At 35.7% G+C, this 14,827-nt stretch overlaps 1 protein-coding gene across 2 annotated transcripts; it reads right to left on the bottom strand.

Moving 5' to 3' along the window:
- Positions 1-4,006: 4,006 nt before the first annotated feature.
- NHLRC3 (NHL repeat containing 3) lies at positions 4,007-14,541 on the bottom strand. 2 transcript variants are annotated; one of them, XM_081283932.1, is made up of 7 exons: positions 14,207-14,541; positions 13,751-13,903; positions 13,300-13,447; positions 11,069-11,269; positions 9,639-9,730; positions 7,158-7,270; positions 4,007-5,896 (listed from the first exon to the last, which is right to left on the bottom strand). In XM_081283932.1, the coding sequence occupies exons 1-7, from the start codon at positions 14,288-14,290 to the stop codon at positions 5,644-5,646; spliced, it is 1,044 nt and encodes a 347-aa protein (XP_081140058.1). In that variant the 5' UTR covers positions 14,291-14,541; the 3' UTR covers positions 4,007-5,643. The 2 variants fall into 2 exon arrangements, with proteins under 2 accessions (XP_081140058.1, XP_081140057.1); XM_081283931.1 differs by lacking the exon at positions 14,207-14,541 and adding an exon at positions 14,067-14,200.
- Between the last annotated feature and the right edge of the window lie 286 nt (positions 14,542-14,827).

Raw genomic sequence — 14,827 nt, 5'->3', positions numbered from 1 at the left:
TCTCTGGTGTCCAGGGAAAACCTCACCTGGCACAGTCTCTGGTTCTTCAGGTGGAAGTCACCACCACAATAGGAATAACTGGAGAAAGAGCAATGAGGAGCTTTTCATTGAGTAGAGTTTTGGATCTGCAAGATGCAAAGGTTCTAGAGATGTTAGACCACATTGTGAATATGGTTAATATCACTGAACTGTACACTTAAAAATGATTAGAAATGAAATTTTACAATGGATGTTTTTTACAATTAAATTTTTTTAAAAAAGTTAAAAACCCTCAGGGCTTGGCACAGGGCATGTGCCAAAAACTGCCAAGTGGATAAAATGAATAAAAGCCTGATAACATAGTTTTACAATCAGATATAAGGATCATCCTCTGACAACAACTAAATGTTTTATAATTACTCCTAGTAGTAAGAGTCCAGTATTAATCATACCAAAGTGAAAATCACTGGAGGGAAAGGGGCACAGGTATTTTGTAAATGTCAAATGAAAAATATTGAACAACCCTTTTATAGTCATTTGTTCAGTTACATGCATTTTTGTAGCTAACTCAATTTGAAAGTCTCAAATCAGCAGAGCTCCTTGAAAAAGTTAAGTGGATACAAGACACCATCTTCTCTCAAATTTTTCTTGGTTAAATTGCCTTGGTAGGGATCTAGTAGATAAAGATCTGTATTGTTTATACTCTGGCATGGTAAATTTAGAGTCATTTTGGTTCAGATTCCAAAATAACATTTGAGAAGATGCTTGGTCTTTTCTGTCCGTGACCATATCCTTGGGCTTATATCCAGTGAAAATCTAAAATCCAAACAGCTGCAACTCAAATATCTAATCAGGAGGGTCATGTTAGATAATTATTGATCTCAAGAGGTTACAAGATGGCTGTAGTGAATTCTTATAATTTTATATTGAGTCAGCATCAACTTCGAACACAAATTTAACTCTCTACCTGAAATTGGGCTCAGTCTCCCTTAATGCAGTTTTCAGTTCTACACCACACCCAAATGGTTCAAGTCAGCAACCAGAGAAGAAAATTTAGAGGCATCTCCCCACTAGCAGATTGGTGCTTTCATTAAATAGAACATTCCGGCATTTAATTAAAACTTAAATTGACCTATGCAATCCAGGAAAGAGGTTTTCCCTGATTCATTATGCCCTCTTTGCCAGGATCTCCAAGGCAAAAATCTTTGAATGTGTTTCCTATTGTAGTGGTGACTTCTACCTGAAGAACCAGGGACTGTGCCAGGCTGGATTTTCCCTGGACACCAGAGAGAACATAGGCTGAGCTTCAAATGCAAGCAGGATGGTCAAGCAGGCATAGCTGGACACAGGTCAGATAAGAGCCACAAGGGCATCTGGTGGATGAACAGGTTCTCCTGTGACAGAACACCTGGTGTCTGGTTTGAGAACTAAGTATTAGGCTACCCAGCAGGTTAAAGTATATCCTGTGCATGGCACACTGGAAACACCCATATCCAGCCCCCTGTTTCCCATCAGTGTAGGATTACTAGCTACTCTAGTATTGCAAACCCCAATTTAGCTGGGGCTCTGAAAACAAAGAAATTGAGTGAAAATAAATTGTAGTTAGGATGACAAAGCTGCAGTCACCGCCTATGCTATCCAAAACAGTAGCCAATAGCCACCTATGACATCTAAATTTAAAATATGTAGAAAATTCAGTTCCTCAAACCCACATTATGTTTTTAAGTACTCAACATGCACATAAGCGAGGGGCTACCATATTGAATGCCAGAGTTACAGGACATTGCCCACCATCACTTCTATTAGATAGTGCTGAAGACTGCATGCAGTGAATGGCATGTGCACCAAATAGGAATACTTGACATTTACTGTCACTGGTTTAAAGACTTTATCCCCTTCTCACATTGCCCTTGATTTTTCATCACATAAAAAATAAAAGTTTCTTCATGTTCTATTAAAATTTGAAGATGTGCTATTTTGTTTCACCTGTAAGGATGCCTGCAATGAAAAGAGAAAAAAAGTCCTTGCTCTCTAAAAAATTAATTCATTTGCTTTAATCAGGTAAGAGAGATATCTTTATTTCCTTCTTTGCTACAGCTACTCAGAAATAACTCAATGCTTATTCTCTGTAACTATTATTAACTAAGGTTTTGAATAAATGTACTTTTATCCCCTCTCCCATACAATGTCTGACAGTCTACCTAAATATATTCTAAATATTTTATATTAAGGAAACATAATTCCTTTGGGCAATATGTAGAACATAATAAGTTGTATATGAATAGAACTCTACTGCCCTCTTTGTTTCATGAATGAAAGTTTCAAGCAAGTCATTATGACCAAAAGTTTTTTCCAATGGTAAATGAAAGGGGAAAAAAATCTCTAACACTTATTACATCAACAGATAGTATACATCAACACCAAAAACCACTTATCTTTTCTTTACAAATTACACAGAAGCAGAATTAAATTTAAACTATTATTATTTACAATACAGGAAGTATTTTAAGAAATGCTGTTTTTATTGTTCCAATTCTACTTAGCTCTTTTGTATAAAATGAATATCTACATGTTTGAGGATTAGTTCACTCTATCAACTCAGACTCTATCGATCAAGTGCCAGGTGTAGAAATGATTTGGCATTTCTATAAATAACCCATTTTTCTTATATGTAAAAGAATCATAAACCAGAAGGCAAAATTGTTTAAAGAAAACTAGTATAAGAAAAAGAATTGCTGATTAAATGCATCTCCTATTGTACTGAACTCACATAATCAGTTTATAGTTTTTCCTTTGTTTAAAGGGAATTATTCACCTCAATCTGTCAGTTTGAATTATTGAAAATTAAATTTAAACTTTTTTTAAATGTAGAAAAGTTCAATTAAACAGTAAATTTCCAATCCTTGAAAAATGTCATCTATAAACCAATTTTCCTCAAGATGTAAGCAAGATGAACAAAAAGTATAGCTATGATTAATGTAGATTCGATTTTAAAGTCAAAGTTATAGAGTCGACATTCGCCCATTTATTTCAAGAAATGCTTACCATAAGCAGAACACTAGTGCCCTCTTTTGTATGAAGAATGTAATGCAACCCAAGTGCAAAATAGGGTAACTCCCAGAAGTAGAGCAATGGCTTAAGTAGGTTGTTTTCTAACCAGCCGCCAACTATTAAGGCAGAGGACACTTTCCTGAGTAACGCTATCCAGTTTTTTTTTTTTTTTTTTGCTCAACCTCCCCTTTTTTATGAATAAAGCTTATTTATTCTGAATCAATTTTTTTAAATTATTGCAGAAAATAAAGCAATTTAAAGTCATAAATGCAAGATTTAAAAAAAAAAGATAGATATGTTTTAGGAAGTTTAAGAAGTAAAAGCTTAGGAGTTCCCAATTTTAACAAACAGAAACTAATAGAGAATTGGCATTAGGCTGGGTCCCAATTTTAATGCTGGTGGCATATACAATCCATCCTGCTTTCAAATACTAAGTGTTTAAAAACAGCAAAAGTCAAAAAAGTTAGGATTTTGTTGTCTTAGCCTTACAGCCAGTGACTGAAGCAGTCTTTTGCTAAGAGACCTACACACAAATTAACAGGTCCTCTCTTTTTCTCATTAGACTGTACCCAAGCTTTCTCTGCATGACAAATATGTCATTCTAAAGATTTACTCTTATAGAGGAGGTAAAAAAAAAAAAACACAAAAAACAAAAACAAAAACCTTAGACTTTGTTTTTGATTGGAACACTTCCTCTCCTCTCTACCCCAAAAATGAACTTAGAAAGTAGAGGCATAAAGAGGTTCCACTTCTGCTGTAGAAACATAAGACAATTAGGTAGTTAGTACCCCCAGTCGTAACCACCCGCCACCTCAAATGAAGCCACGCTGTTTAAATCTTCCAAGCAACCTCTATCAATATTTATGCAGAGCAGCTTACATTTTATAAAGATGGATATGTTCTCTTAGCACCAACCTGTAATATTATGATTGCTGAATATTTAATGGAATAAGAAGTCATAAACTGCTTTTTATGACAATAAAATCAAACTTTATTTGGAAAGCCAGATAATATTAATTTTTTTTCAAAATTTTAATATGCATATTTTTAAATGGAAAACACATTTCTCATTAATTTAACCAATTAATCCAAAGGAAAAAAGTGTAATACTGTGATTGCAAGTTACCAATCAAATAAACACTTTTTGCATATATACAGAAAAACATTTTCCGCAAGTTTTATAAGATTTGAAGGGCACATCTGTACCTCACCCTCACAGCCTTCAAGGAGGAGGAAAAGCCACCATGCTCCCACATTACTCAACAAAGACAATGCATTCAAGCTGCAGACACATTTATCAATGGCCTTAGAATACAGGTTAGGGTTTCCTGGTGGTAGATTTACCTTCCTAACCACATTATGATCCATGCACATAAACAAGTACAGATTCAGTCATAAATTCACTATGACTCTAGTCATAATGGGGAGGAGCAAAGTCAGCTCAAGACTCTTCATATGCTATACAATTCACAGTACAACACTAGATAAAGGGGAAGAATCTTGAAAGATCACAATGATAAGGTTCCCCCAAAACCTAGAATAAACTGGAACAAACTGAAAAAATGGCCCTAATTTAGAAGCCAATATTCAGACCAATGTGAGGGAAGAGGATAGAAACAGAAGCAGAAACAGAATGGCAGAATTGCTCCAAATATTTGGCACATATCCATACAAATAATTCTCCTGAAAAAAAATTTTGAGGTAGACAAATATTAGAAATGTACTTAGTTTATGCTGAAAATAGAAAAGAAAAATAGGAAAAATTGAGGATAGGCCCTATTTCCATCATTAACTTAAAAAAATTTCTACTTATTTATAAAAACTCCTCTTAGTAAAGTGCTTATGAAATGTAATTTTACTCCTAAATTTAAAGATGTCATTAAGCATCTTTTAGCTAAAGAACAAAAAACAACTTGGGTTTCTAAACATGTTTTCCCCTCTGCGTCCCCTGCCAAGATCCTTCTGAGTTTTGAAAGTCAAGCTCAAGCTGATCTCCCCTGCAGTTTCCATGAATCCAATCAGAGTACCACGCTCCTATTAAAGCCCCACACTTGTGCGTTGCTGTCCGTACCATGACTGTCCATTTGTCTCCCCACTGGATCCTGAGCTACTCAAAAGGCAGACAATCCTGCTGCCTCATTTTTTAATCTCCAGGTCCTGGCACTCTGCAGGTACTCAAAATTACTCAAAAGCCCTTTCTATTAACAATTTCTCAAGGGGTCACTTTATATAAGTTGAATGAATGTAGTTCTTCATGTGATATTCAATAAATTATCCTATGAACTCATCTGATTCCCACTTTTTGTAAACCAAGGAAGTTAATCTGCCAGAACAAATAACTAGGTTACAATCTTAGTTCCTCTTTCTGACACTATTTTTTTTAGTTATATTTCTTTCATTAAAATGTCCTTATGCACTTAATAAGTAAAATTAAATCCCAAGAATATCAACAAAACATGATTCTTAATGGCATAAAATAAAAAATCAATACTTCTGATCAAATGTATCAGGTAAAAATAAACAAAATGTTTGTGCTTGGATAGCAATGGTAAACCTTTAATGAATCTATGAACCTGAACTGCCATGCCCTCAAGTATTGCCAGGAATAAAATTCTATACACCGAATGCAAGATGATAGCTATTCAGAGGGACAAATTTTTGAACTTGTTTTGCCCCAATTTCTGCTACATAGATTGCTCCAGTCTTTCTGTCCACTTCTAAGAGATGTGGCAAAACTTGATCTGGTAGTTGGATTGTGCTGATCACAGAGCAGTCACCAATGCTTCCCACCGGGGGTGCTGCCAGAAAGGACAGCCTGCTGAGATTCAGCTGGGCCACAATCAAGTACTTCCCATCTGGAGTAAATCTAAGGAGGAAGACATTTTACATAAATTTATACAGAAGAAAGATAAATGCTTACTTTTGTAAATATTTTTATTCCCCTACAATACTGAACAATAGGCAGCTACTCCCAGAAATATTCTTTTAAGAAGAATTTTAATTTGGTCTAATTCTGTTGAGGGGAAAAACATCTAAAATAGTACTTGTGGCCCAAAATTAGCTTAAATTAAGAAAAATGATAGCCGCAAACAAATAGAAACTAATAGAGAATTGGCATTAGGCTGGGTCCAATATTATAGACTCAAATTTTGATTTTCCTTCTTTGCTTAGAAATTTGCCAAAGGCTCACACTCTTACATTGCTGGGGACTGCAAACTGGTGCAACCAATCTGGAAAGCAGTATGGAGATTCCTTAGAAAACCACCATTTGACCCAGCTATCCCACTCCTCAGTCTCTATCCAAAGGTCTTAAAAACAACATACTACAGTGATGCAGCCACATCAATGTTTATAGCAGCCCAATTCACAATAGCTAAACTGTGGAACCAACTTAGATGCCCTTCAATAGATAAATGGGTAAAGAAACTGTGGTATATATACACAACAGAATATTACTCAGCATTAAAAGAGAATAAAATCATGGTATTTGCAAGTAAATGGATGGAGTTGGAGATTATCATGCTAAGTGAAGTAAGCCAATCCCCCCAAACCAAAGGCCAAATGTTTTCTCTGAAGTGGATGCTGATTCATAAAGTGGGGCGGGGGGGGGGGGGGGGGGATGGGATGATGGAGAAACTTTGAATAGGGCAAAGGGGAGGGTGAGGAAGGGAGGGGGAATGGGGGTAGGAAAGATGGTGGAATGAGATGGACATCATTACCCTAGATACATATATGATGACAAGAATGGTGTGGCTCTACTTCGTGTACAACCAGAGACATGAAAAATTGTGTTCCATTTGTGTACTATGAATCAAAATTTTGCTTCCATGCATAACTAATTAGAACAAATAAATAAATTAAAAAAAAGAAATTTGCCAAAGGCTGTAGGAGATGTCTAACACATATTTATTATCTTTGATACTGAAATTCCACAGAGCACTGGAAATTTAACTTTTCACTTTATCTGGGATTTAAAAATCCCAGACATCAAATATTTCTGTATCTTTTCTGTCCATTTTCCCCTGCTTAAAGTTAACAATAAATATTATAAACTTTAGCTAGCTTCAAGAAAATTAATCATATAAATCAGTTAAAACAAGCATTTTAAAATAAAAAGAAATAATTACCTAACTGAAGAAGGTCCCTCTTCTGTGAAACAATTATTCCATTCTCCTAACCACTCTCCAGTTTCCTTATCAAATACTTGGATTCTTTTATTTCCTCGGTCAGCAACCCATACCTGAAAAACCAGAAACACTCGAAATGTAAAAAAGATCCACGATACAATAAAAAAAGAATAATAAATGTTTATTTTCATCCATTTCCAACACAATATCTCTTGGTACTTATAGTTACTAAGGAGTATCAACCCCATTTTCAGATAAGGAAAGAAAGGTTAAAATCATTGTCTATAAAGCTCTTACAAGCAAGAAAGCCACAGTCTATGGCCAAGCGTCTTAATCCACAGGCTGTAATGGTCTGTCTAGTTAACCAAACATGAAAATAACTAAAAACTGGACACAATGCTGAGGATTGATATACTGAAAAAACAACATTCATTCAATCCTTGAACAAGCATCTACCTTCACTGAGCACTCCTGGTCTGCCAGTTCGTAGACACAAGCAAGTAAAAGCAGCCTTGCCCCTCAGCAGTTCAGTATAGTGGGGAATGAGGCATTTACTCATTCATATTGCAATATCATTAAAACTGCTGTTATTACTAAGGTTTGTCCAAAGTGAACTATTTAAAGGAGGGTGGGATGTCAGTAACACAAACTATTATAATAATATGCTTAATTTAGGTTTGTTATAGGTAATGAGTTATTAAGGAATTCCTGGTAGAAAATAGGAAGTTAGATTCATTCTAAATGACATTTCATGTGTGTGTGCAATTTACATCATGCATAAAGTATAAGAACTTTTGATGATATGTGCCTAGGGGCTGTAGAGATGTATGAAGAATGAACAGGAGGGGAGAGCTAACTTTGCTGATCTTTGCCCCCAACCCTGCACTTCAGGTCCATTGGTTTCTTGGGTTTATGGATTTAGGGACTTTTTCTGCAGTGATATTCTGATTTTTATCTTCATCAACATGTGAATTTTGATAGCCACTGACTTCATTTTCAAGCAGAAACATGATGCAAGGTGATTTCTCAAGGCATTTTCCTGATCTGTGATTCTTTACTATGGACAGGTCTGTTCAAGGATTTTGGGATCACTCTCTTAGACAAATGGACCAAGGTGTAAATAAAGTTAACGCTCTGGGATTGACTGACACTTTATATTGTTAGCAACATCTTTCCTTCTTAATATTCAACAAATTTTGATGATAGGAAATCCTGTTTAAGAAATACTAAGTCTTTATATGGTAAGTTAATTCACTCCAGAGTTAAAGTTGTCATGATGATCAAATGAGTTAATCATGTAAAATGCTTAGAATAGCATTGCTGCTGTTATAAAAACACAAGTGTATAGAAATTAACACTCACTTTTTATCACTAAGTACAGAGTACTCCCATTGAATGATCTCCAAGGACTCCTGGAACATTCCTCACCATTCTTTATTTGCATGGGTCTAGGTCTTGCACACTTTGAAATTTGGTCTTTTTATTAGCCCACAAAGGGAATAATTAACCAAACTCAGGAGGATAATATATAAAACTAGAATTCTAACATTCTAGTTCTCAATTTATATACAAAGTTCATGTGGTCAGTTAAGTTCTTATGGTAGATAGATTTAGTGATCAAAACATTCTTCATCAATATGTAAAGTCAAATCATAATTAGACAGTTGTTCACTGCACACAGAATCAGAAATGAAAATGGAAGAAATGTCTAGGGCATAAAAGCCAAAAGCCTGAAGCACTGTGAATCAAGAGGAATAGCTGTTAATAAGTCTGTGTGGCTAGTATGTGCAGGCACTAACATACAAAGCAAGAGAGACTCAATATGTGCTTTCACACAGCTTACAATCTATTACAGGAGACAATTAAATGATGATAATACAGCATGATAGTTACTATAATGAGGAAGTACAAACTACTTACTGTAAGAAAACATGAAGAGAAATACAAAAATATTTGATGGCGATTTGATTGTGGAAAGGTAATCCCAAAGAAGTGATATCTGTTCAGAAGGTGAGTAAAAGCTGAAGGAGGTGGTAGTAGGTAGGGGTGGAAAAGATAAGAACAGACTGAAATTTTTTGGTTAAAGGTTTCTGTCCCTCAGAGTGGAACTAGTAGGAATCAGAGTTCACCCATGAGGCTCTTTTTCAAGTTTAAGATTAACCTCTCCCATCCCCTTTATGATAAATTCATTTTTCTCATGAATTGGAAATAGTTTTCCTCTATTTTCAACATTAGGGCAACATTTTTTTTTCACCTAGCTTTATGTTTGGATCCTTATTTGTTCCTTCTAATCTACTGTGCTCATTTCTAAATACTTGGGGAACTCCCTCAGTACAGGACCCCAACATTTGCATGAGTGTGAGTGCATACCCAACACCAGAACATGCGCCCAGACATACCTAGTATAACACAGATCCACATGCCCATACACACACATATGCACAGAAATTGTCCCAGACACAAATGACACTGTATTTTTACCCGACCAGATGAATCAAGTGTAACACTGTGAGGGATGTTGAACTTAGCAGGCCCTGTCCCATTTTGTCCATGCAGCCAAAGGATCATGAAATCTATAAATAGTAAATTTATGTGGTCAGTGCAATATATAGAATGTCTTAAGTATTTATGTATTACATTTTGTGATACAAATTGCAAAAAACTAATTATGCCCCCATTCACTTAACTATGCTTTCCTGGCTTTCTAGCTATTCATCAATTTGCCTAATTTTTACAATGCTTCAAGCAATTAATCTACTTCTTTAATCAGTATCTCCATTTGAATTTTTTAATGATTTCAAAATCACCATTAAGGGTTCACATCATTCTCTCTCAAATAGGTTCCCTTTCCAACTTTTATTTCATATTATCATTTCACTGAGCTTAAAAATTAACATTATGTTTTTATAGTTTGTCTCCTTTACTATCAATTAATTGTGGGCCTAATCTCTTTTACCTGTGAATGTAACCATCTTTGGAATTAGGGATGCTGCAGATGCAATTAAGTTGAAGTGAGATTATTCTGAATTTAGAGAAGGACTATATCAGGATATATTTCTAGTGAGCTCTATCATTTGGAGATTATGTAGTCATTTTATCATTTAGTAGTAAATTTGGTAACAGTTAAAGGAAAATAAGGTGTGGTAAATCTAAAAAATCCGATGAAAAAACCAACCAACCAAATTTAAGAGATTGAATATGGGTGTATTAGTTTCCTGTGGCTCCCTTTAAAAATGGCTACAAACAGGTGGCCAACAGAAATGTATTCTCACAGTTTGCAAGAGAAAGGAAGGGGACATTTGATTGTGACACAAAGCTCCTTTGCTGCTGAGATCTACCACCTGTGGATTTGCAAAATAAAGCCTCCCAGAACTTTTTGCCCATTCCTCTATTTGCCTCCCACAGAAACCAGTTTAGTTGATGGACTACTTCTTTAGGAAATCTTGTCCTATTCACCAATTTAGTTTCTCCATCTCCTAATTTTTACTCTATATTAAAACAGACTGTGGGATTCCAGGCTCCTAACTCTCCATTCTTAATTAAATAGGATATCCACTTAGTCCTCTATTTTGTTTTTGTGGGATACCAGGGATTGAACCCAGGGGTGCTTAACCACTGAGCCACATCCATAGCCTGTTTTTTTTATTTTCTTTTTGAGATAGGGTCTCACTAAATTGCTTCAGTTGCTTTTGAAGGAAACTCCTATCCTTGATGAAGAACAAGTAGACCTATAGTAGAATCATTTATTGTTGATAATGCCACCCATAGTTTTCTAGTTTTCTCCCAGAAATACATTTTAGCCCTTTATAAGCAGCTTTATACCCATCATTATTACAACATTATACAAAATAGCAAACAAATCCAATTTAAAAATGAGATTATTTTAATACCAGAGAAACAAGGCCATGTACCTTGGGACAGTTTGATCAATCTGTTATTCAATCCACCATCTCCATCCACAATGTAAATATCTCCTGTGTCATCTACATAGAGTTCTGCAGGGTTATCAAATTGCAGAGGATTCAAACCAGTGCCTTTTTTCCCGGGCGTACCCAAGACTTGAACAAGATCACCAAAGGTATTGTATTTTTTAACAGTATGGCCATACGATCCTGTAAAGATACACATGAATGTCTCACAAATAAAATTACTGTACAACATTCAGTTTTCAAATAAACTAGGGGCAAAACCCTGATAGAATTAAACAGTAATTCAAGGTTGAATGGCTGAAATAGTTAAATGTTATAATTGATAAGCAATAGTGCTTCTTTATAAATTACAAATTTGTTCATGAATTAAAATCTTAGTTACTCCAACATAAATGAATTCTAAAGTCAAAAAAATAAAAAAACACTGGCTCACTGCAAAGAATGCTCATAATGTTAACAAACTATGTGTACCATTTTCTTTTATCTTAGGAACCTAAAAAAGATGGAATATAAAAGCAAATCAGAAGGAACTTAAAATGAACAACTTACATGGGAAACTGTTATTTCAATCATAAATGTACAGATTTTAAACTTCAGTAGGCAAGAAAAAAGTTCTCTGTAACACAGATCTTTTTTTTTTTTTAAATGTTTTACTGTTGTTGATAGACCTGTACCTTATTTATTTATATGTGGTGATGAGAATAGAACCCAGTGACTCACACATGCCAGGCAAGTGTGCTACTGCTGAGCCCCAGCCCCAGCCCCTATAACACAGATTTCTTAAATTACATATTTTCCTTGTACAAGTTAAAAATTGAATCCACTGATTTTTTTTCCATGGAAAAAAAGAATCTTTCCAAATCATTGGCATCTTATTTTCTCACATACATTGAAATTTATTTGAGTTAACATGATCTTATAAGCAAAAGAAAAAAGCAGAACATTAATTAATAAAGTTAAATCATAAAGCAGTTACCAGAAATCAACTTGAAGGCATATAAGATGGAACTAATGGATAGGTAATCAACAAATTAATTGGCTACCCTAAGCTTACCAGAAATAAAGCATATCAGCTTGCATTCCATTTTAAAAAGTGTATTTAGTATAATGCATGTTTTGGATCCTTGAGCCAAAGTTTGCAGCAATAAGAGAACACAGTATTATTAGAGAAAGCAAACCTCAAAATTTCTCAAGAAATGACAAAAAGGATAGAATACTAGTAATTTTTTTAAAAATGATTGACTTGCAGTCACATTTTCATTAGAGGAAATCTTCTCCTTTGGAAAAGGAGAAAAAAAAAACTGCTTTCCAGATCCATGGGTAGCAAAATAAATTATGGAAATATAAGCTCACCTGCTCTTTTTATTTCTGGGAACAAGTGAAGTCATGTTTAAAAAAAAAAAAAAGGAATGTTAAAAAAAAAGAATGACATAAATAGGGGGAAAAAAGTAAAAAAAAAAAAAAAAAAACAAAAAACAACCTAATATCTAAACTAGCTAGCATGGGAAAACAGGATGTCCCTTAAGTCAAGAACATAACTGGGCCCAGGAACACTAGAAATATTCTATTTATGATCCCATGCCTTCCTGAATTCTTCAGGTAATGACAGGCTATTTCTGGTGTGGTTTTAGCCACCAGTCCAAGTGAACTGCTTTCTCTGAAAAGTTTCTTCATAGCTGCAAATTAAATTATGCTTACTTCGTTTTTCTGCACTGTCTACTGAAAATATTTGAGACAGAAGATTTCAGACAGGCTTCAGTCAGCAGAAATTCAAAACCATTACCACCAGTTTCTATAAATCTCTGTACTCTGGGCAACAAAGTAATTAAGACTTCTTAGCACAACCTCTTTTGAAAGAGAACTGGTGCAAGAAAATAAGAGCTAAGGACTCCAGTCACTCCATTTAAAGGATCACTGTCTTATTGGGCTTCATAAAAAGGTGTAGTCTTACTTAACTTGAGAAGAACCACCAATGATTTAAAGAGGAAAGGACCTTGACAAGTTTAAAAGATCATAATGATTACAGCCTCCTTACTTAATTTCTTGATTCTGAAGGAGTACAATATAAAGATTTTTAGGAACCAGTGATTTCCATGAATTATAAAAGAAATTTCGATTAGATTTGGCAACTCTGATTTTAAAATGTACAAACAAGAACATGGGCAAAGATGTGATTTCCCGCAAGGTAATTTAATAGATATTACTACACATACCACTTCCTACATCTGTGATCCAGACGGATTGTTCATGTAGTGTACTGGCTGCAAACATACCATGAGGTGTGTCAACTGTATAATTCCAGTCTCGTAGGAAATATCCATCCTCTGTGAACACTAATACCTTTGGGATGTTATCCCCTCTCTGAAGGTATACAAAAATAACTGCTTAGATGGCATCGGTTTAAGGAATGGTAATCTTTATTTTGTCGGAGAGAAACAAAAATGAAGTTAATTGAGAAATTTAGTAATGTTTAAAAAAAACAATTTCAAAACCACCAATATTAATATCTATCACATTTAAAACCAAAATATTTTCTTGAGCCAACTTTAAAAAGTTGCATAGCTCGAATAATATGCGTGCACATGTATACTTAGTGCAGTGAAACAGGAAGTCTGCTGTTTCCTCTGTCATTAAAAAAAAAAAAAAAATCCTCATTTTACTTACTTGGGCTACATAAACCAATCCGTTGAGTGAGTCAACTGTAACACAAAATGTTGTTCCTGTAAAGTAGTCTGAATACTTAGGCCAATCCAAATCCAGCCGGTAAGCAACTTTCTCTGATCTCCAGGAAATTTGAAAAGCAAAGTTCCTTAAAACCTTAAGTAAAATTAGAAGATAAAGATTCAGTGTGCCCTCCAGATGTTTTTTTTTTTTTAAGATTCCAAAGAAATGAGGTTATACATCTAAAGACCAAAACGAACATAATAAAACTCTTAATTATTCTAGAGCTGGGGAAGAGGCGAAAATAGCATCCACACACCTTTTTAACATCAAGAGGCGACTGGTTCAGCCTCAAGTGTAGGTTTGGGGGAGAAGCTGGTGCAGGAGCCAGGGCCCACCATCTCATCCCAACCGTGCCATTCACAACACTGACAGTCGTTTCCTCACTACTCAACTCACCGGGGAGCCACAAAAACGCGAATGCAAAACCAGACTTGCAAGAAAAAAGCCGGCACCCGCCACGCAGACCCAAAATCTCGCCATGACCAGAGTTAGGGGAGGGAAGGGTCCACAGGTGAGGGGTGCCGGACAACCCCCCACGCCTGAGAGGCTGGTAGCTGTAGAGCGTCAGTCTGGATGCCCCGGCTGAAGACCCTTATATCCTACCCCCTTCCCAGAGGTATAAGGAAACAGAAGGTAAAAGAAACTCAAGTCCAGGAAGACCAGTTCCGGGTTTGTAGAGACTTTCCAGGTTCCCGCCCCCATGTCAGGTGCCCAGAGGGCCGAACCAGTGACCACCCTTCCCCGCCCTCCGGAAGGTCTCTGCATCCGACTTCTCCCAGCCACCCATATCGCGGCTCCCTTAGATATGCCTTATCCTCTTGTCGTTGATTGCTTTTAATTCAGGTTTAACGATCAAAGCTTCACACCAAACACCTGAGTGATAAGGGAGGAGTCTCACTCAAAAAATGATTCTTAGGCTCTGAGAAAGATTTAAGCTACACCCGGTTCCAAAATATCCAGGCATCCGCTGTGGATGCCTACATTCCCACACCAGGACCCTTCACTGGCTTCCAGAAA

This window comes from Spermophilus citellus (genome assembly GCF_964194105.1).
Source record: "Spermophilus citellus genome assembly, chromosome: 1".
Lineage (NCBI taxonomy): Eukaryota > Metazoa > Chordata > Mammalia > Rodentia > Sciuridae > Spermophilus > Spermophilus citellus.
This window is presented reverse-complemented; position numbering and strand designations above follow the sequence as displayed.

Coding starts and splice junctions, on each gene's coding strand:
- NHLRC3 (XM_081283931.1), bottom strand. CDS start 14,153: ATGAGATGGTGGGCCCTGGCTCCTGCACCAGCTTCTCCCCCAAACCTA. Junction 9,731..11,068: donor ATTGATCAAACTGTCCCAAG/GTACATGGCCTT, acceptor TACTATTTATAG/ATTTCATGATCCTTTGGCTG. Junction 7,271..9,638: donor CACTTGATTCATCTGGTCGG/GTAAAAATACAG, acceptor CTGGTTTTTCAG/GTATGGGTTGCTGACCGAGG.